This window comes from Balaenoptera ricei, chromosome 12 (genome assembly GCF_028023285.1).
Source record: "Balaenoptera ricei isolate mBalRic1 chromosome 12, mBalRic1.hap2, whole genome shotgun sequence".
Classification (NCBI taxonomy): domain Eukaryota; kingdom Metazoa; phylum Chordata; class Mammalia; order Artiodactyla; family Balaenopteridae; genus Balaenoptera; species Balaenoptera ricei.
Window position 1 is genome coordinate 44,922,806 of NC_082650.1, and position 21,667 is coordinate 44,944,472.

Below are 21,667 nucleotides of genomic sequence, written 5' to 3' on the forward strand. Positions count from 1 at the left end.
AACATGCCTAACATTCACCTTTTCAAATTGCAGTGTAATGTCCTCCATCCCACTGGATAATCTCTCGAGCAGGAACAGTGTCTTTATCCTGGAATCCTCCACACTTACACTTACACTTACTTACTGGGAAGTGCTCAATAAGTAGTTGGTATTCAATTCATTTCAGCATACTTCCAGGTTCTGAGAGGGTACATTCTGCATATATTATTTTATTCTGCATTGGTAGTTGTTAATAAAGATGGGGTGGGAGAAGATTGGGGGAGGGACTTGTTATGCTCCAGTCTCCTCTTTTCCTTATATTCTCCCTCTGGCCTCAAGATGGGGCCAGCGACTACTGAATAGACTCTGGGCTGAGGTTCTGACTTGCTCAACTACCTCTAACACCATGAGCAGGGTATTAGCTCTCAGGTTTTTTCACTGACATCTTACCTCCATTTACGAATACTTCTTCCATCTACTCTCAGTCCTCAAGGACTCTTGTACCCTACAGCTTTTCAAGTCCCCTATTTAGGGCTTTCCTATTCCTTAACACTTCTATTAATACATTTAGACCCCAAAGTTCAATCTAAGAAGGTTGGTTTACAGGTTATTTACGTTACTTAAACTAGTGTATAAATACAGGAGCCTTTATATTTTAAAAGGAATCGGTTACCTGCAATGAAATTCTAATAAGTAATTTTTAACTTGGAAGCTAGCTGTGTTTTTGCTAACTGCAGCATCTTGCTTCTAAGCCTTCCATATAAAATAACTTTTTATAAAAAATAGACATACTTATTAACTATCCACTAATTACTAACTTGCATATTGTGACAGTTAATTTTATGTGTCTTTTGACTGCACTGCTTGACTAAATGTTATTTCTGGGTGTTTCTGTGAAGGGTATTTCTGAATGAGATTAACATCTGAATCAATGAACTCAGTGAAATAGATTGCCCTCCCTAATGTGAGTGGGCCTCATCCAATCCATGGAGACCCTGAATAGAACAAAAGGTAGAGGAAGAAGGAATTCACTCTTTTTCCCGGGCCTCATGCTTGAGCTGGGACATCTCATATTCTCCAGCCCTTGGACTGGGATTTACACCATCCACTCCCCTGGTTCTCAGGCCTTTGGACTCAGACTGAATTACACAACTGGCTTTCCTGGATCTCCAGCTTGCAGATGGCAGATTGTGGGACTTGTCAGCTTCCATAATCACGTAAGCCAATTCCCCCAAATAAACATGTCTATAGCTACCTCCTGATGTTTCTGTTTCTCTGGAGAACACTGACTAACACAGATATATTTTACTATTGATTCCTTCTAGTGTACTTTTCATTTCAGTTATTGTATTGGTCATCTCTGTTTGTTTGTTCTTTAATTCTTCTAGGTCTTTGTTAATCATTTCTTGCATCTTCTCAATCTTTGCCTCCATTCTTATTCCAAGGTCCTGGATCATCTTCACTATCATCATTCTGAATTCTTTTTCTGGAAGGTTGCCTATCTCCACTTCATTTAGTTGTTTTTCTGGGGTTTTTTCTTGTTCCTTCATCTGGTACATAGCCCTCTGCCTTTTCATCTTCTCTATCTTTCTGTAACTGTGGTTTTTGGTCCACGGGCTGCAGGATTATAGTTTTTCTTGCTTCTGTTGTCTACCCTCTGGTGGTTGAGGCTATCTAAGAGGCTTGATGGGAGGCTCTACAGATATATTTTAAAAGATATACAGTACTTTAAATAAAAATTACTACCAAATAAATCACCAAGGTCACTTCTAGCTCATTGGTTAAAGCAACCAATGCTCCATAATACAGAGGTTCATCTCAGTGAATTAAGTTTCTGATTGAGTTCGTTGTTTTAAATTACTCTCTAGCCTATTATTGGCCTCATCTTCCAAATTTAAGCAAAAAAAAAATCCTTCATTTACCTTGAACTCAATATCACATTTTGAGCAAGTGTTTTTGCTTCAGCCTTTAAATACCAATCCAAAAAATTATCATAGCAAATATGTTAGTTTATGGTGTTTTCTTCTTTTGAGTGAATACTAAACTCTGTATTTGATCATATAAAGTTAAATTATTTCATCATTTTATGAGAGGGTTTTCTTTAATGTTGTTTGAAAAATATTTTAAATTAAAAGTGCAAATGTTATTCTAATGTCACCACCCCTCATTAAAATTGTAGGAAGCAAGGAGTTAAAGACCACTTTTCCTTTTCTCATCGCCATTTCCCCGGAGACCACAACTGTTGGCAGCTGGGTACACATCCTTTGCAAATATTTTCCATGTTTATATAGATATATGGGCATCAACTTATATTATTTATTAAAATACAATTATGATATATTTATCTACAGTGTTTTTTGTATCTAATTTAACATGGATACTTTTCGAAGTCACTACTTTGGATCCATTTTATTCCTTTTAAAAGGTTATGTAATATTCAATTTTTGAACATGCCATAATTTATCCAACTTTTCTTCTACTGACTTTTAGTTTGTTTCCATTTTTGTGTGGAGGGGGGCTGATGCAATGGATTGAATGTTTGTGTCCCCCAAAATTCATATGTTTAAATCCTAACCCCTAAAGTGATGGTATTAGGAGGTGGGGCTTCTGGAAGGTAATTAGGTCATGAAGGTGGAGCTCTCACGAATAGTCTTAGTGCCCTTATAAAAGGGACTCCAGAGAGCTCTTGCCTTCTTTCCACCATATGAGGATACAATGAGAAGTCGGCAGTCTGCAAATGGGAAGAGGGCTCTCACCAAGCTTAACCATGCTAGTGCCCTGATCTCAGACTTTCAGCCCCTAGCACTATAAGAAATAAATTTCTGTTGTTTACAAGCCACCTAGCCTATAGTACTTTGTTACAGCAGCCTAAATGATTAAGACATCTGGTCTATCCCTACTTTAGTAAGGATATATGATTAGGACTTCCTTTAATTCCACTTCTTAGAAACTTTCTTCCTTCAACCCAACATCTCCCTGAATCAATCACATGGTCTTTCTCCTTTTCTGAACTGCCAGTTATGAAAGAACTGGCCTCACATGCTAGCTATATTTCTTCATTTCTCATTCACTCCTCAACTCTGTAACCATCCTGCCCCTCCACTCTTCTCAAACTGTTCTCCCTAAAGACACCCATGCCCACACGGTTGCCCAGTTCAGGAACTTTTCTTCCCAGTCTTCATCTCACTCAACATGGCTGCATCCTCTTAACCCTGGTTTCCTGAAGTCCATTTCTCCCTTGCCTTCTGGGACAACACTCTCTTCTGGTTCTTCTCCTACCTCTAATAGCTATTTCTCAATTTTCCTCTGCTTGTTCCACCTCACCTGTCTCTCTCATGTCGGTGTTCCAGAGTTCTATTCTTGGCTCTCCTTTCCTCTCCTTCTACGTGTCTTTCTGGTGTTCTTGTCCTCTCTGATAGTGTCAGGAGAAGAGTGTAGGTAGATAGATCTACAGGTAGATCTACCTCATTAGTGTATGGGATCGAAGTTAGTAGAAGGCCAAAAGCCTCATTTTTAGACTTGATAGCCTGAGGCAGAATAGTCAGGAAGACATTGCAAAGTAGATCTTCAGCAGGAAGGGAAAGATAAGATAAATATATGCAATGAAGCATATTAAGCAATTGCAAATGTTGTACCTGGACCCTCTGAATTCTAAAAATTCCCAGCTCTTCACTCATGTGGAATTTGATCAAAAAGTGATAAAATTTTATATTCAGGAGTTGACATACACTAATGAAGTAGATCTACCTGTAGATCACACTCTTCTCCTGACCTACAAATGCCTGAACTTATCTTCCCGTATCTCCAAAGGGCTACCTCAGATTGACAACAAAACTCTCCTTGTCTATAGCTGAACTCATGATTTCTCCCCTCTTGTCAAAACCTGACCCTCTGCCTATATTTCATAACTTACATTTCCACCCATCCTTGTGGCCCAAACTAAAACAAATCAATCTTCCTCAACTCCTTGCCCACCTTCATATCTAGTTTTTTTAATCAGTTCTTTTATTATTTCTCTGAAGTCATCTGTTCTGTTACTACCACATTTCTAAAGATATATTCATTAATCCTTGCCTGAATCATTTCAACATTTCACAACTGATCTCCCAGCCTTTAACCATACAACCTTCAAGCCATTTTCTTGGCAATTAAGTTATTATCTGATATAATGTATGTTAGTCCCCTGTTTAAAGACCTCCAATATCCTCTAATATTCACAGGGTTTTAAAATGCATATATATACTATATGCATATAATAATGTATATTACACACACAAGTATATAAGAGACTGTTAGTCATTAGACTCCATTTTATTGAACCATCACCCCCACCCCCAACTAATTGCCCTCTCTTTCAGCCATTCCCCAAGCTGTCTGAGCTCCTACTTGAGTCCCAGGTCTTTGCTCAGGGTATTTCTTCAGCCTAAAATTCTCTCTCTCCCTCTTCTTGTTATAATCCTATTTTTCTATTAGGACTCATCTCAAAACTTTCTCCTCTGTGAATTCTTTCACAGCTCTCTTGTCAATTATAGGAACATAAACTTCCTGTTCTGTGAATCCACAGCCCTTGGCTCACACCACTCTTGCTGCATTTATCATCTGGTATTATAATTATCTATTTCTCTATCTTCTCCACAATGGCATAAATTCCTAATGAACAAAGTTCACGTCTTTCAGATCTTTGAATCCTATCACACAGTTCTGTGTCTTGCACGTAGTAAACACCAACAAATATGTTTTGAGTTTACAGTTTAGAAAGACCAAATAGAGTGGTCAGGTCTCCAATCTATGCCTCCAATCTACTGTCCTCCAAAAGACAATGCAGACCAGAATGGTGACTAGAAAATTTAGCAAATTTAGATTGTGGCTCTGTTTACTTTTTTGTATTAGTAACACAGTTCTAGGATCAGCATTTCATCAGCAATTTCACTGGGGATAAACCCAGAACACCTTCTCTCTTTGGGAGAGAAGAAAGTAGTTAAGATGATCCTGTTCGGTTTTTGCAATCAGGGAAATGTTTCCAATAATGAGAGACTATATATGGGCAGATGAAATGCTAAGTGGGAAGGATGCAGATTACCATTCTTTTCTCAGGGTAAGTTAGAATTATTTTCAAACTGGACTTCATGCATTTCCTGATAACAAACCTTTACTTTCAAAATTTCCTCCTGAGTATAGTACAGTGAAAACTAATGAAATATTTACAGGCAGAGCTCTTTTTACCCTTGAGTTCATTCATTGCAAATGAACTCTTTGAACCCCACGTCTAAGAATCTGGAAATGCTGTTAAGTTACAAATATCAGCAGTAGCAGGCGGTACTGTTTCTTAAATCTGTCCCACATTTAATAAATGTTTCCACTGAGGGCACTTGTCTCCTAAAAGCCGTATGTTCTGTTTAGATTAATACATACAGTTTCCATGGTTGTTAAAGCTGGATTTCAGTGTGGAATCATTCAATCAATGCAGTCAACACTGCAGGATGATCCTCTGGGTGGTGGGCACTGAAAATATAAACCCTGGAAAAAGCAGTTATCAGGAAAGAGCCAATAGTCCTTGAGTTCCCTGGTTACTGTCAAAGATTTTAAAAAATCAGAAAAGCAACATGGCATAGCAGAAAGAGCTTGGAAGTCAGCCAAACTGGGTTTTTATCCACACTACATTACTTACTAGCTATATAACTTTAGGCAAGTCACTTGACGTCTCTGAGATTTCCTAATCTTTCCAATAAGGTGAATTCTACCTATGTCATACAGGAAGATGAGATAATTTCTATTAATGAGCAAATGAATGAATGATGGTCTCCTTCCAAATCAACCATTCACATTTTTAAGACAGATGTGCATAGAATGGATTGCTCACAGACTCAAGGAAGTTGTAATATAGTCTTAGAGCCAAAGAATTCACAAGGCAGAGTTCTCAGGTAACAGATGAAGTGTTATGAAAGAAAACCAAAGTATCAAGTTAGACATTATAATATGAACTTTTCATATTGAATTAATTTTTATGTGCAAAGTATAAATGACCTTGATGAAACTTGCTTTAAAACAAGAGGGCTGTTTTTCATCATGACAGTCTGGTTGTTCCAATAAGGTTCTTTGACCTTGGGACTGTACTTTAAAAAATTACTGATATTTTTGTAACTTATATATGAGCTCTGGAGTTTTAATTAACAGCCACAGCACAAATTCATGGGAACAATGTTTAAAGAGTTTATCTAGAAAAGGCAAAGAAATATTTTCCCTTGTATGAAATTTCTTAACCTTAGGAGTTTGAGATGCTTTCAAATATAAAAATCATGTTTATTCAATGGCTTTACTGTCAATTTTCGGTATTGTACCAAACAAATCCCTATGATTCATAGTAAAATTTTTAAAATCTACATAACTATTTCCATTAATTGTTTTTTTCATTTTATTAAAATGTTTTTCATCTTACTAAAAATACAGTAGGAGTTCATTACCAAGAACACATTTTATGGGTTATTTAAATGACTAATGTTAATTACGCAAATTTTTCAACTAACTCTTTCTGAATTTGATTCATTTAGCTTCAGTCCTTTCTCTGAAGGGTAATGGCTCACTTTGGTAAATTATTTTAAATCTAAGTTTTATAGTGAAGGATGTGGGTTGCATAATACTTGGATTATCTTTTTGATATTAAGTGAGCCAGTAGGTAAGTACTTCCAGCGAGAATACTTACTTCCAATATAAACACACACAGTTTTTGCTAAAAAGTTAACTGAAAGCATGAATTTTAATAAATAATTTTTTTCTAAGAACTTTATAAAGCATAAGCCTCTCTCTGTGGTATGGCATTTTAATTCTAGCAAGCCTTTTTTCTACCACCTGAAGGTGCTATATGTCTAGTACAGCATTGTCCAATATAACTTTCTGCCACAATGAAATGTTACACACTGTCCAATACAGTAGCCACTAGCCAGATGTTGCTACTGAGAACCTGAAACGTGGTGTGACTGATTAAATGAATTTTTAATTTTAATTAATTTAAATTTAAATAGCTACATGTGGCTACTGACCATTATATTGGACAGTGCAGGTCTAGAATGTATGTTGAAATAACTGGAGCAGTGGACAAGTATGCTTACTATGTCCTAATGCCCCATCTCCTTCTCAAGCCCCTCAGCTCTTACCCATAGCAGGATACAAGTCAAGTGTCGTTTCTTCCATGAAGCTTTCACTGACTACTTTAATCCACATGGATGTCTTTCTCCTCTGAACTCCTAAACACTTATCTGTTTTATAATGGAATTTAGTACCCAGTTATTATACCATGGACAATAGTTTAATGTATGTAAGTTTTAGCATAAAAACAATACAAATAATAGTACCAGCTTCTATTCATTGAAAGCTTATAATGTTAAATATTTTACAGTATCTTATTTCATCTTTTTAATAGGCCTCTAAAGCATGTATTATAATCTCTATTTTATCTATGAGGAAACTGTGACTCAGAAAGATGAAGTTACTAGTCCAGGTCAAACAGCTAGTTAGTGGCAGAGCTGGAACTTGAAACCGGGTCCATGACTTCTGTAATACAGTGTAAGGGCCTTGTCAGAGTAGGCAGGGTCATATGAGATACTTTGGCCTGATTTGATTATGGGAAGCCATTATAACAAACCTAAGCCTGTGTGAGAAAACTAATTTGTAACGATTACAGCTTAGAGGGAATAAAAGATTATGATTCAATTTCAATTACAAGAGTATTTCATCTACAGTGAGAGACCATTCCAAAGTTCTTCCATCATAGACTAGATATACCACTTTCTTAGAGACGAGTTGCTCCCTCTAGTGAAAAGCGATGGGAATACCGTACCCCCAAGTATTCAAAAGAGAAAATCTCTGTAGAAGCGGTACCTTCCTAAGGGGTCTCTTGGAAATTTGTGGAGGTGAGTTTTAGATATTACAAAGAATGGAGGTTGTTATTGGCTTTCATTAGGTGGGCCAGGGATGCTAGATATCATGCAGGAAGTCCTCATCAACCAGACACTAGTCTATTTCTGGGAGGGAAAACCCAGTTATATTTATCTATCTGAGCCTGGAATTTAACATCATTTTACATATAAAAACAAAGTATGTTTGCACTGTTTTACTATGCTATGAATTTTCCAGGAAGGAAACTACGGCATTTCATCTGACTAAACACTGTCAGTTGTAAAATATAATATTACTTAAATATCACCAAGAATGAGAGGCAGACAGAGAAAAGGGAAGAAAAACATTGCCAATTAAGCTATGACACAGTGCATTCTTATACATAATTTTATCTCTATTTAAAGGGCTCCTTTAGACATATTTAGACACAAGTCAAACACACCTGGACACATATAAAAGAAAAAAAAAGCAAAATAAATTAAGGTATTTCTAAAACTTCTTTATATTCAGAAAATTTTTGACTCAGAGTTGTCAACATCCATGGTTTTCAAAACAAAATTATTCTTTTGCTTTCGAGCATTTTGATGATGCTGTATTTCTTAAAACAGTGCTCAACTCGTGTTCAGGTTTTCTTCAAAGCCACTGACACCAATTTCGTATGCTTTGATGTTGGCACTTTTTGAACCTTCCAAAGATATTGATGGAAAGTTTTCAGACAACAACTAGCGGTTATAACCATTCTTCACATAGTTTTCAAAGAGTCTGTCTGGAAATGAAATCGGTAACAGTAACCCGGTTTGCATATGTTCAGGCAATGACAGTAACAATGATCATTACTGACACCTGGCTGACAGTGCTTATAAAACACACCCTGATTTCAGAGATGTGAAAACATATTTCTTGGACTTCCCTGGTGGCGCAGTGGTTGAGAATCTGCCTGCCAATGCAGGGGACACGGGTTCGAACCCTGGTCTGGGAAGATCCCACATGCCGCAGAGCAACTAGGCCCGTGAGCCACAACTACTGAGCCTGCGCGTCTGGAGCCTGTGCTCCGCAACAAGAGAGGTCACGACAGTGAGAGGCCCGCGCACCGCGATGAAGAGTGGCCCCCGCTTGCCACAACTAGAGAAAGCCCTCGCACGGAAACAAAGACCCAACACAGCCAAAAATAAATTAATTAATTAGTTAATTAAAAAAAAAAAACATATTTCTTACAATGGAAGAACTACAGAGCTGGGCAAGCGAGGGGAACTTTTCCAGAACTTAACCAAGATTTAGTCACCATTTCAGAAAATCTCATCACCAAGAATAACGCTACTGATGATATCTGAGCCACCAGGAAAACCTACCTGTATCAGTCTCCATCCATGGTGATTAGAGCAACAGGTGTAACTTTCTAACTACTTTGTCATTTCTTTTTTTTTTTTTTTTTTTTGTCATTTCTTATAGCTTAGGCATGTTAATGCCTTTACACGTTGAAACAGATACTATTATAAATTAGTTTTATTTCTCTTTTACATCAGGTCGTCATTATATTGATGTTTTTCTATTTATATGTGTAGGTGGATTACATTATCCATGAATTTCAAGAAGGTAATGACTATTAGAAAATATCTGTTATAAAAAGGTGACGTTGGGTCTGATAGGGTTTAGAAAATACTGAATTTAGGTATCAGGAATAACTGCCTTTCCTCTAAACAGAAATCAAATTCTTGGGCACTTACCTAACAAATATTAATATGCTTGTGGATAAGGAAATGGGGGAGGAGGCATAAAATTGCATATTAATTTAACACTAAGAGAGGACAGTTTTATGCTCTTATTTTAAGAAGTGACTTTGCATTTTGCTCAGAGAGCATGATCTCTTGAGTCAAACTACCCAGATTTAATTCATGGGCCTACCATTTTGTAGGTAATTTTGAGTGACTCAATCTCTGCTTCATTTCCCTAGTGGGTAAAATGAAGGTCATAACAGCATTACCTCACAGGGTTCTTATGAGAACTAAATGATACAATGGGATGGTGTTTACAACACTGACTGGTACATCAGAAGCAGTAAATATGTGAAAGCTTCATTAATTGCAAGCATAAAATATATCATTCTGCAAAACAAAGATGTCTGAACTTCTGCTAAAATCTTTACCATCTGAGAAATCTTTCCTGAAGAATCAATGATTCCTTGATATATGGAGAATAATTTCATAGTTCTGTGAACATTTTCTCACAGAACCATATTAGAATATATTAGATTCCTTGGGGTAGTGGGGTTTACTGCCAACTGCCCCACAACTGTTCTGTAGTGTACAAATACATCTTAGATTCCAAAGTGCAAGAAGGTAATATATGAAACATAACCAAAATATATTCCCACATCAAGTAAAATGTAAAGCAGTACAGACACACTGTTAGTTTTTGTAAGATCATCAAGGTTTTAATTTATTGAAATCAACAAATATCCTTAAGAATCTACCAAAATCTCAGCTCCATGCTATGTTGAGTAAATACAAAGGAAGAAGCAACTGGGCTCCTATCTCATGGGATGATGCTGGGATGCTGGGATGATGAGACTGACATGTATGAAACAACAAGGGTCACTAAGAGGAAGAGTATAATTACATCTAAATTGCATGGCACAGCTCATAAGAGTTGCAGGAATTCAGAGGAGGAGTGGTAGAGTGGTAAAGGAACTCTACCTTAGGGGTAGAGTTAGGGAGAGGGAGGCAAAATGTAGTGTATGACCTTGGTTAAGGCAGTTAACCTCTCAGCATTATTGTTTCCTCTTCTATAACGTTTGACAATTTAATGCATGTAAAATGCCTAGCACGATCTAAGGCAAGAAAGGTTTGTGGTGAAAGAAAGAAAAAGAATGGGTAGTATCTGCCCAAACAGAGTGTGTTTCAGATAGCAGGATAACCTGCATCATATAAAAGAGACACATATCCCTTTTAAGGTTTTAGGTTAAAAAAGGAAGAACTCACAAGGAATAGCCCTACTATAATAAGTACAATCTTCTGTGGCAAATAGCAACCACATTTTTTTTCCCTGCATGGCAAAGTAACTCCTTTAGCATGTGAGACTTCGTACAGGTTGAAATCCCAGACAGGTCCTTCTGACAAGCAGACTCTTTCTTTAAAAAAAGAAATGGCATAGAACACACATATCTGCTTTTCCTTCTAAATCCTTGCTTCTAGCTGCCCCTTCTCTTATTCAAAAGTGAGCACTTACTCCAAAGTGATCATAACCTTGGCCCTCCATTTTCTATAATAAAGAGTTATAATCACAATCACTTCTCTACTGTGATTTTCAGATAATTAAAATTAGAAGAAATTTAAGTTTGTCCTCATTTCGGATTCATTCAATCAAATAGTCTATATCACGGCCTTTTTCAAATGTACTGACAATAAGCGAAGGAAGGGTTCCCCCAAAGTGTCTCAATACTCTTGAGGGAAATTACACTCACCACAGTCCTGATTACATTTACATGCACCATCTATCACTGGAGTCTTTCCTAACATTATCAGTTAGAGTACTAATTAATTATACTTTCGGACATCATAATGGTGACTTGGACAAATAAAGCCACATCTTCTAGTACTGGTCAAAGCCGGATACTGTCTTCCGCTCAAAAATAGAAGGCATGTTAGTAATAAAAGCTTCCACTTTAGGCCAAATTAAATTATTCTAGTTCCAAGATAGAGGATGATTTCATAGTAATGAGGAAGAAGTGGGCCTTGTAGAAAATTCCATTATTCATTCTTATCTATACAAAAGTAATTTCAGCCATGCATTACAGGTTCATATCAATTTCTTGCAGACAGAAATGAAGTAAGGCTTGGAATCGTTACCTTGGCTTGTTCAGAAATGAGAGAAGAATTGGAAATACAGTGCTGGTGGTTTGAGGCTTTGCTATGTAAACTCACCCAAATATGTCAGTCCTTTCAGTGTTTGTTTGTCATACAGTGTGACCACACAAATATACATTATTTGTAAAACAAAACTGTTTTCCCTGTGGTTTTTCTATGCTTTCTGAGGCTTTGATGCATATATCCAAATTCATTCTGACTAGGATTTCGTTACTGAAGACAGTAGAGCAGTCCTCTGGTTTGCTGGTGGCTGACAGGGAGGAGAGCAGGGTGACAACCCATGTGCCCCTTACTTCTGCAAGCACCAAGCCGCAGGCAGAAGAAATCGTATTCTGTGCATCTGTTCCTTTGTTTAACATTCTAATAATCTATGCAACACTGTGGAAGGCAGTGTACCAGGCACTAGGTAAACAGTACTAAACAAAACCATGACCCTGTCCTGGAGTTCACAGTCTTCTCAAACATATTTTATGGTAGGTTTTGGGTTTAACTTTGCCTTTCTGTGTACGTATTGCCTAAGTATATTTCTGGACTTGATAGCCAAAAAGAGACTCAAGATACAATACATCGTAGCTGTTGGGCAGGACCTCAGGGGAAGCAATGGTGAGGTTGAAGGGGATGCTGCCAGGAAAAACTTGAGCCACACACAGATGCAACCAAACCTCAACCCAAGGAGTGTTCATTTCATACTGTTGTAACAAATTACGACAAACTTAACAGCTTAAAACTACACAAATTAATTATCTTACCGTTTTGGAGGTTAGATGAACTCAAGGTGCTGGTGCAGTTGCATTCCTTTGGAGGCTCTATGGGAAAATCTATTTCCTTCCTTTCCAGCTTCTAGAGGTTACCTTTATACCTTGGATCTTCGTTCCTTCCTCCATCTTCAAATCTTTTTTCTTCTCTCTTTCTCTCTCTTTCTCACCTCTGCTCTGGTCATCACATCTCACACTGACACTCCTGCCTCCTTCTTATCATCATAATTACACAGGGTCCACCCACCCGAATAATCCAGGACAATCTTTCAATCTCCGGCTCCTTAACCGAATCAAATCTGCAAAGTCCCTCTTGCCACGTAAGATAACATACAGGTTCTGAAGGTTAGGACATGGACATCTTGGCGGGCCATTGTTCAGTCTACTATACAAGGCAAAGCAAATAGAAAAAAAAAAAGTTTGCCTCTTTTACACCTTGAGGCAACTAACTGAAAGCTGGCATTATGCAGTTTCTTTTCTACTTAAGACCATCTTGGTTACCCGTTTTAACTGGCTTTTCTTCATAAAAATGGCAGTGGGTGGCCCCTCCACCGGTATTTCTCTGAGGCCTCCTAACTCTCTAACACCAGTTTTCCTCACAAGTCAACAAACTAAAACAACCAGAGACACTGACATCCCTCTTAAAGTTAGCTCTATGAGCTAATTACCATGAATAGATACTTCACCAAAGCCAACCTTTCCTACCTCCTTGCAGAACTAAACTCGTTAATAGATTAATAGTTTACGGGGCTGGAAATAGCTTTTCTATTTCCTGCAGTGAGGGGCCATGGAGCAAGATTTAGCAAATCGATCCTGACTTAATTCCTGCAGACATTACGCAGGACAAGCTCTTCTTTGATGCAGATTATAAAGGTAAGACTAGCAAGGAACAATATGCATCAATTTCGTGGTGAAAAGTCGCTCAGTAGCTTTTTCTCCCAGTGATGTCAGAGGCCAGAATATTTTCATTTCACTTCTACTTGAGAAAAGGGAAACAGTTTGCTATTCAACTTAGTTTAAAAATAAAGAGAAGATTTTTGCTCCTGGCCATTATGGAATAACAGGGAGTAGATTTACCTTCCTGCCTAGAAAATACCAAACACCAGAAAAACATGTTTTCAGACGACAGCAGGCAGTGTAGTACTGGGATCCCTACAAGCTGGAGGTACTCTCCAGATGCATCGCAGGGAGGGTCCTCACTGCTTCAGCCTCTGAGTGCGAGCCACATTTATTTACGTAAGTCAAACTATCAGTCCACCCGATTAAATTCATAGGAATAAAACTAAGAGAACACACCCGGACCACAGGGTACCAGGTAAGCCAGGCCAGGACTTGCCAATTCTCGCGTCAGGGTGAGATCTACAGCCGTGACGTCACCCTCACGGAGACGCTCGCGAGACTAGGGAGTGGGTGGCGAGAGCGGCGGGTTTTCGGTGGGAGCGGCGGTTATTCCCCGAGCGCGGCTTCTGCGAGGAAAAACAGACGGTAGCCTGACGTTTGTCTGGCTGCTGCCGACATGAGCGGCCCGGATGGGGTCGAGAGGACGCCTCTCCCTGAAACCCACAGTCTCACCGTTCCCGACCGTGCCCCCGGAGACCCGGATTCTCCCAGGTGCCTGAAGCTCCGTGAGGAAACTGAGGCGTCACAGGTGATGGCGGAGACGGGTGAGGGGAGCTTCGAAGCCGTTGCGCTCCCACCGTCCCAGCTTCCAGAGGAGCGGGGCGCCCCCCGCGCTGCTCCCGCAGGTCCGGTCTGTGCCGGTAAGCCCCATATCGGAGGCGGTGGGGATGGCGGTTACGTAGCGCCCGAAGCGGGGCAAGAGCAGGCTCCGCCTCCCAGGGAGAGACTGGATACGGCGTCTGTATCCCTGGCGACGGACGGCAGCCGGGGAAATGGCGGCCGGCGGGGAGAGCCGCGGGGCTCGGGTGGGGAGAAGGCCCTAGAAACCTGTGGCGCGGAGAGGTTCGGATCTGACCTGATGGCGGAGGCGAAGGCTGAGGAAGTGAAGACTGAAGAGGGCCCCCTCTTCTCAGTCACAGTGGATGAGGAGGTGGCGGAGAAGGAAGGAGTGAAGGAGGAGGAGGGAGTGGAGCAGGAGATGGAGATGGAGGAGAAGCCAGTAGGTGAAGAAATAGAAATGGTGGAGAATAGAGTGGTGGAGGAGGCAGGGCACCGGCCCCTGCGGATGGATCTCCGCATGAACCCTCTGGAGGCCATCCAGCTGGAGCTGGACACTGTGAATGCTCAGGCTGACCGGGCCTTTCAGCAACTAGAACATAAGTTCGGACGGATGCGTCGACACTACCTGGAGCGGAGGAACTACATCATTCAGAATATCCCGGGCTTCTGGGTCACTGCCTTTCGGAACCACCCCCAGTTGTCCCCCATGATTAGGGGCCAAGATGCAGAGATGTTAAGATACATAACCAATTTGGAGGTGAAGGAGCTCAGGCACCCTCGAACAGGCTGCAAGTTCAAGTTCTTCTTTCGAAGAAACCCCTATTTCCGAAACAAGCTGATTGTCAAGGAATATGAGGTCAGAGCCTCTGGCCGAGTGGTGTCTCTTTCCACTCCAATCATATGGCGCCGGGGCCGTGAACCCCAGTCCTTCATTCGCAGGAACCAAGAGGTCGTTTGCAATTTCTTCACCTGGTTTTCAGACCACAGCCTTCCAGAGTCTGACAGGATTGCTGAGATTATCAAAGAGGACCTGTGGCCAAATCCACTGCAATACTACCTGCTGCGTGAGGGAGTCCATAGAGCCAGACGTCGCCCAATAAGGGAGCCGGTGGAGATCCCCAGGCCCTTTGGGTTCCAGTCTGGTTAAACTTTGCCTTTGGGAATGTTCCTGCATAAAGTCCCTTTCCGCCTCTTGCTGGACCTGTGCTTGGGCAACAGAAATGGGTATGCCGTCTACTTCCCCCCCCCCCCCCTCTTTCTGACATTTTTGCAGCCTTTTTCCCCTGGACATTCAGTTCTCTCAGCCTCAAGATTGAGACCACCATGACCACACCCCTCCACTTCCACATGTGCATTAATATCACATGCTGCATGGCCATGATTCACACCACTCCTAAGCCAAGTTTGTGATGATGTAAATTGCACTGCCTTTATCTGCACTACTTGGACCCCGTTTGTTCCCAGGGCCTCCGGTCTGCCTCTTATGCCTGGAATTCTAGATTTGTGTAGGAGCCCATTCTACACACTTTGCTCTGCAGTACAGGCATATAGCCTGTGGACAGTTGCGGGCCTTTAATGATATCAAGGGAGAACAACAGTGGACCACTTGGCCTGTATGATTTATGTGACTCCATTGCTCTTCTTGCGCCTCTGGTCGCCACCTGTCGCTGTCTGCTACTGGCTGTGCCCTTGGCTGCTACCTACTGGATGAACATCTTCTAGACCATTGTCAGCCCCACTCTGGTTTCTGGTAAACAATCTCCAGGTTTCCTCCCAGCACACAAAAGACCTTCCATTCTTCTCCCCAAAAGACCTCTCCTCTACTCCTCACCCCCACCCCCCTTTCCTCCACTCCCATCATCCAGAACCCTATTACTTGTCAGGCAAGTGGTTGAGGTGACAAGGTAGACTTGTCCTGGTGGCAGGATGGTCTAAGGCTGGTGTCCATTCAAAGTACCAGGCTTTCTCAGCCTCAACTAGTGAATTCAACCAAAACTTAGGTACCTCTTTGTGCCTCCTTTTCTCATCGGGAGCGTGATTAAGTGCCAGGGTGGCAGTACACTTTCTCCAGTGTCTCTCTCCTGGCTCTTAAAAGAAGTGATAGCTCATAAACATCTGCAGAATCAGGTCTTTTAGTTTTAATTTGGCTCTCCATTATTTCCAGGGACAGGTTGTCTTGTGTAATAGACTACCAGAGCTCTTATTTCCCTCTGCTTTCTTCCCTATCCTCCACCCACTTTAGCAACATCTAGAGGGTTTAAAGGGAGACAGATTTATTAGATTAAATGAAAAGCAATACCTAGGCCCTAATGGATGGAAGAACTAAAGATATTGTGATGGGTGCCCAAAGCATGGGAAACTAAACAGAAGACCACAGGCAAAAATGAGCCAGGTAAAAATTGGGCCTAAAATGAAGACTGAGAGCCTTCAAGGAAGGTTCTTTCTCTGTCAGTGGTGATGAGAGAAGTTCTTTTTCTCAGGATAAACATGGGAGAATTGAAGGGGGTTGGAATGTTAAATATGTTGTCTAGAGAAGAGATCTTTAAAGAAATGCAACGCAACTTTGAGTGCTTTCTTTCGTTTTCATTTGACTGACTTTATGAGGAGGATTAATACTGTGTCTTTTATTTCACTAGTATTTAGTAAATCCTGTTATGTTATTTCTGCTTACTGGGAAAATTGAGCTGTACAGGCTTTATTTTGCTTTCAGTTGGGAACATTTGGAACAGTCTTATTTTCCTGTATGATATAGAGACTTAAATGAATATCTGTAGTGGATTTCAACTTGTTTCTGTTAAAACCGTATCCTTAGAAATATAATTTGAATAACTTGTTCTTGTCATATTATTAAGACTTTGGAAATTGTTGTCTTCATGGAAAAATAACTTACTAAAAATGTGTGGCTTAATTGTCTTGATAATTTGCCCAGTTAACAACTTAGTAATTGATGTGTCTCTTTTCCTAAGTAGCATAAATACTTGTGAGGTTGCTCTGTCACATTGAAAGTATACCATTGATATATTTGTCTTTCCTTATATGCATGATGGTAAAATAAAAGCATGTTACTCTGCTAGATTTCTTATTTCTCACCCTGCGCATAAAAACACATGAAGAAATTGTTCTAGGTGACGGCAGGTTATGGAATTATTAAAGTTCTTAAATGGATACAATAGGCGTTATCCCAAAAGTAAGAAAATGAACACTACTTTTGGTAGGGAGGTTTGTTGTTTTTGTTGTTTTACTTTAAAATGGTAACAATTTCAACTTCTTACTCATGATTGCATTCTTTTCCATACAGCTTGTGTAGCACCATCCCCCCTTCACTTCCTTAAAGCCTCCATTTCTATCTCTATAAATGATATTCTCAGGTCATTCAGGCTCTCTTTATTCACTTGTGTATTTAGTAAGCAAACATTCATAGAGTTCTTATCATGAGTGATACACTCTTCTATCCTTATACTTTCTCAACTGTAGAAACTTGTTCTTTTCTTCAAACCTCACCACCTTCTGTGTCAAATCCTTTAAGGCCTGTCATAGATAACTCTTTTGCCTTATAGTTTTTCTGTTCTTCTTAGGGAAGATGAAATATTTCTTTTTGTACTTAGTGTACTTTGTAGGGACCTCTGTTCTAGAAAATAACATGTAATAATTCATTATAGTGAATTCCACAAATATTTATTAAGGCATTTTGTCAGGTCCTGGGAAGGTAAGTCCATTCCCTTTGTTGTTAAAGAATTGGGGAAAGACTGATGTCCAAATAATTGACACAGTGATACAGTAAAAATAGATACACTTTCACATGTTTTTCACTCTTTCCCTTTCTTTCTAATTTGAAAGCTTTGTGAAAGCAGATGTAGGGTGTCTTACTTTCCTTACTGCATCTAGCATAATGTTTTGCCCATAGTTGTCACCAGATAAATATTTATTGAATGACAAAATGAATAACTCAAATGGGAAAAAAGAACAAAATAACTTAGTACTCAGAAAAGATTTTTGGTGAGGTAATGGAAAGAAGAAAACGGTTTTCAAGGCATTTGTAAAAGTGATGTCAACAAATTTGCAAAGCCTTTCTTAAATAAATTTCTTGTTTAAATAATTAGAAAAAGTTTAAACACTATAACATTTAACTTTTCACTTGCCATTTTAACAGGGCATTAATTTTGGATCAACTTTTATGTGCTTTGTTTTTGTACATTTTAAGGTGACGATCACACTGGAGATAGAAGGGGGGTTAGACTCTATAGACATGTTCTGTCTAATACAGGAGCCACTTGTCACCAATGGCTGTTGAGCACTTGAAATGTGGTTAGTCCAAATTGAGATCTGCTAAAGTATAAAATACATACTTGATTTCAGAGACTTAGTGTGGAAAAAAAGGATGTAAAATGTCTGAATTTTTATATTGATTGCAGATTGAAATATTTTGGATATATTGGGTTAAATAAATATATTAATAAAATTAACTTCCCCTACTTACACATTTTTTAAAAGTGGCTGCTGGTAAATTTTATATAGTACAGTGTGGTTCTAGACTTCTTGATGAATATGTCAAAGCATATAAAATATCTGTAAAAGTTAAACATGTTAATCTTTTCTCCCCATGAAATTTTTTGTGACTTTAGGGCAAGGTTTATCTAGCTAAAATTCAAGATGTGTAAAGTATAGCTAGAAGCCAATGGGTAAAAGGTAAAATGATATGTCTTTAATCAATTTGTTCTTGAGTACCTAAGATATACTCAGTACTTCGTAAAACGTATTGTGTGAAACTAATTTGGGGTATAAGTAGGGTAGATATGGGTGCCAAATTTGCACTGATAGTTACATTGGTTATTTAAAGTAGTCTCGGGCTTCCCTGGTGGCACAGTGGTTAAGAATCCACCTGCCAATGCAGGGGACATGGGTTTGAACCCTGGTCCGGGAAGATCCCACATGCCACGGAGCAACTAAGCCCGTGCGCCACAACTACTGAGCCTGTGCTCTAGAGCCCACAAGCCACAACTACTGAAGCCTGCACGCCTAGAGCCCATGCTCTGCAACAAGAGAAGCCACCGCGATGAGAAGTCCGTGCACCGCCAACGAAGAGTAGCCTGTGTGCAGCAACAAAGACCCAACTCAGCCAAAAATAAATAGATAAATAAATAAATAATAAAAAAATAGTCTCTAACAACGTTTATGACCTACAGCTTCGTATTTTCTAGAATAAAATGGTCTGTATTTTTTGGTTTACAGATGTACGTGAAGCTCAGAAAATAAAATAATTTCAGTCAGTAAACACACCATTTTGTGTGTGTTACGTGGGCTCCAAATTTTAACAGTTGGCCAGCAACAGAAAAAAAATATCCCAAGCTAGCATTGGACCAAGTCAATTCAATGCTCACCACTTGAAGAAGCATATTTTATTTTACTTTTTAATATTTATTTCATATTTTTATGTTCTCTGTACCTTCCTGAAAAGTGTATTTTATTTTTGAAAATTAGTGTAGTCTAAAGTGTAGTGAAAATTAGAATTTGCAGCAATTATTACTTATTTTGTATTGGATACTATATTAAGGATTATATGGGATAGTAAAGTAAAGGTTGTCCTTGCCCTTGAGGAACTATCTCACTGAGGGGGTGCCATTCTTTGGATGTTTCCTCTTCAGCAAATTCACATCCTCAAACTAGTTGTGTGCATAAGAAAACTCAGGGGCTTAATGTGGCCAGGAGGAGGTGTCAGAGATGATCAGGACCATACCTTCAGGGCCATCTTCCTCTCCCTCAATGTTAGTATATAATTGAAGTCCTAGATTGTATAGAAGTGACAGATAACAATCTTTATCCATTCATCAGAATGGGAGGTGTTTCACTTGTGAACAGTACCGTCTCCATGTTTGCTTGAAGTGAATTGTTTGAACTCTGAAGGGTCACCTTGATATATTTCCTCTGACCTCAGAGGTTCTCGAAACCTACAGAAGAATTTCCATGATGCTACGTTAGGAAAACTGAATATCTACTTCTCGGTTTCACTTTTTCAGGATTTGCATTTAATATAATTTCCTTGAGAACAGGCCAGGAAGAAATGGTTCTATTAAAAATGGAAAAGGTCAGTTAGGTAAATTGCTAATTTTTATAAATAACTAAATGTCTTATTAGCAACTTGAAGAGACAGGGAAGACATGCTGGTTTTAAATTGGGATTAACTCAGTTTTACAGTCTACCACCTAGTGCATTAGCCAAAATAAATACCTTCCCTGAGCCTCGGTTTCCTTGTCCGTAATGCAGGGATGATAATATCTTTATTATAAGCTAATATTCTCCCAGGATATATTTGGAGAATGGATTATATGGTTATAGAGAGGATAATAACAGCAACCAATTGGGAGCTTACTATGTTCCAAGCACTGTGCTAAAAGATTCCAAGTATTAACCTAGTTAATAAAGGTTAGAGTGTGAAAATGCCAAGCACAATGCCTGGCATATAATATGTAACTAAAAAATACTAATTTCCATTTACCTGCCTCTCATTTTAATTTCTTATTTAGTTCATATCCAGATAAGTAGTCATCTAGCTTAATATTTCTCAAACCTGACTGCCCATTATAAATAGCTGGGGAGCTTTGAAAAAATTTTGATGTTTAGGCTCTCCCTCAAACCAATAAATTAGATCTTAAGGTGCAGACAGGTTTTAGAATCATGGATAACCTTTCCTTGGACTCCTGAAGTGAGGGAATGCTCACTCGTTTTGAGTTTTATTAAATTTACTCAGAAATCCACTGCCTTACAACATCTAGCTATTGCAAAGGGCCTGGCATATAGTTCCCTCACAGCACATTTGCTCCATTATTTTGACCCCTGTAGTCGTGCAGAATGGAATTAGCCTGGTTCCACCAAAGAGTTCTAAGTACTTGAAGATCTTCATTACATCCTTCTCAATGTCCCCTCACCAACCTGGCTATATATCAGTTCCTTCAATGTTCCTCATCCGTTTTGTATGCTAATTAAACAAGATTTATTATGCCAGTGCTCTTACTAAACTCGGTGCCCAGAACTGAACAAAATAACATCCAAATAACAAAATAGAATGAGATTTTTTTTCCTGCCTTTATTATGAATAGTATATTTCTTTAAATGGATCCTGGGAGAGCATTAGCTTTTGGGGCAGCAATATTACCCTTTTACTAAACCCTTAAGTTTTAAAGTATTCACATGCTGCTGAGTTTGACTTCACCATCTTACTGCATTTTATTGAACTTTGTGTCCAACGCTTTACACATATCTATACTAAATTTTATTCTGTTAGGCTAATTCTCCTAACCTATTCACATTTGGAGGATTCTTTCTAATGAGTAATTCTCCCTAATTTCATGTCGTTTGCAAATCTAGTCTGTAGCCACCTCATTGTTGAACTTCTCCCTCCCGGGATCTTCCTTTCAGAGTGACATAGCATCTTTAAGACACGATCTTTCCATCAACTGTAGATCCATCTATTATCGTGTGTTTGTTTGTGTGTGTGTGTGT

The 21,667-nt window shown here is 39.2% G+C and overlaps 1 protein-coding gene and 1 long non-coding RNA gene across 3 annotated transcripts in view; one reads left to right on the plus strand and one right to left on the minus strand.

Annotated features, from left to right (window-relative positions):
• Nucleotides 1-13,252, minus strand: part of LOC132375962 (uncharacterized) — a 40,678-nt gene extending 27,426 nt beyond the window's left edge. For both annotated transcript variants that reach the window (XR_009506177.1, XR_009506178.1), the window contains exon 1: nt 12,485-13,252. This is a non-coding gene — a long non-coding RNA (uncharacterized LOC132375962). The remainder of the gene's footprint in view (nt 1-12,484) is intronic.
• A 636-nt stretch (nt 13,253-13,888) lies between these two features.
• TSPYL1 (TSPY like 1) lies at nt 13,889-17,592 on the plus strand. The gene has a single exon (XM_059941364.1). The coding sequence runs from the start codon at nt 14,007-14,009 to the stop codon at nt 15,315-15,317; it is 1,311 nt and encodes a 436-aa protein (XP_059797347.1). The 5' UTR covers nt 13,889-14,006; the 3' UTR covers nt 15,318-17,592.
• Nucleotides 17,593-21,667: the final 4,075 nt, after the last annotated feature.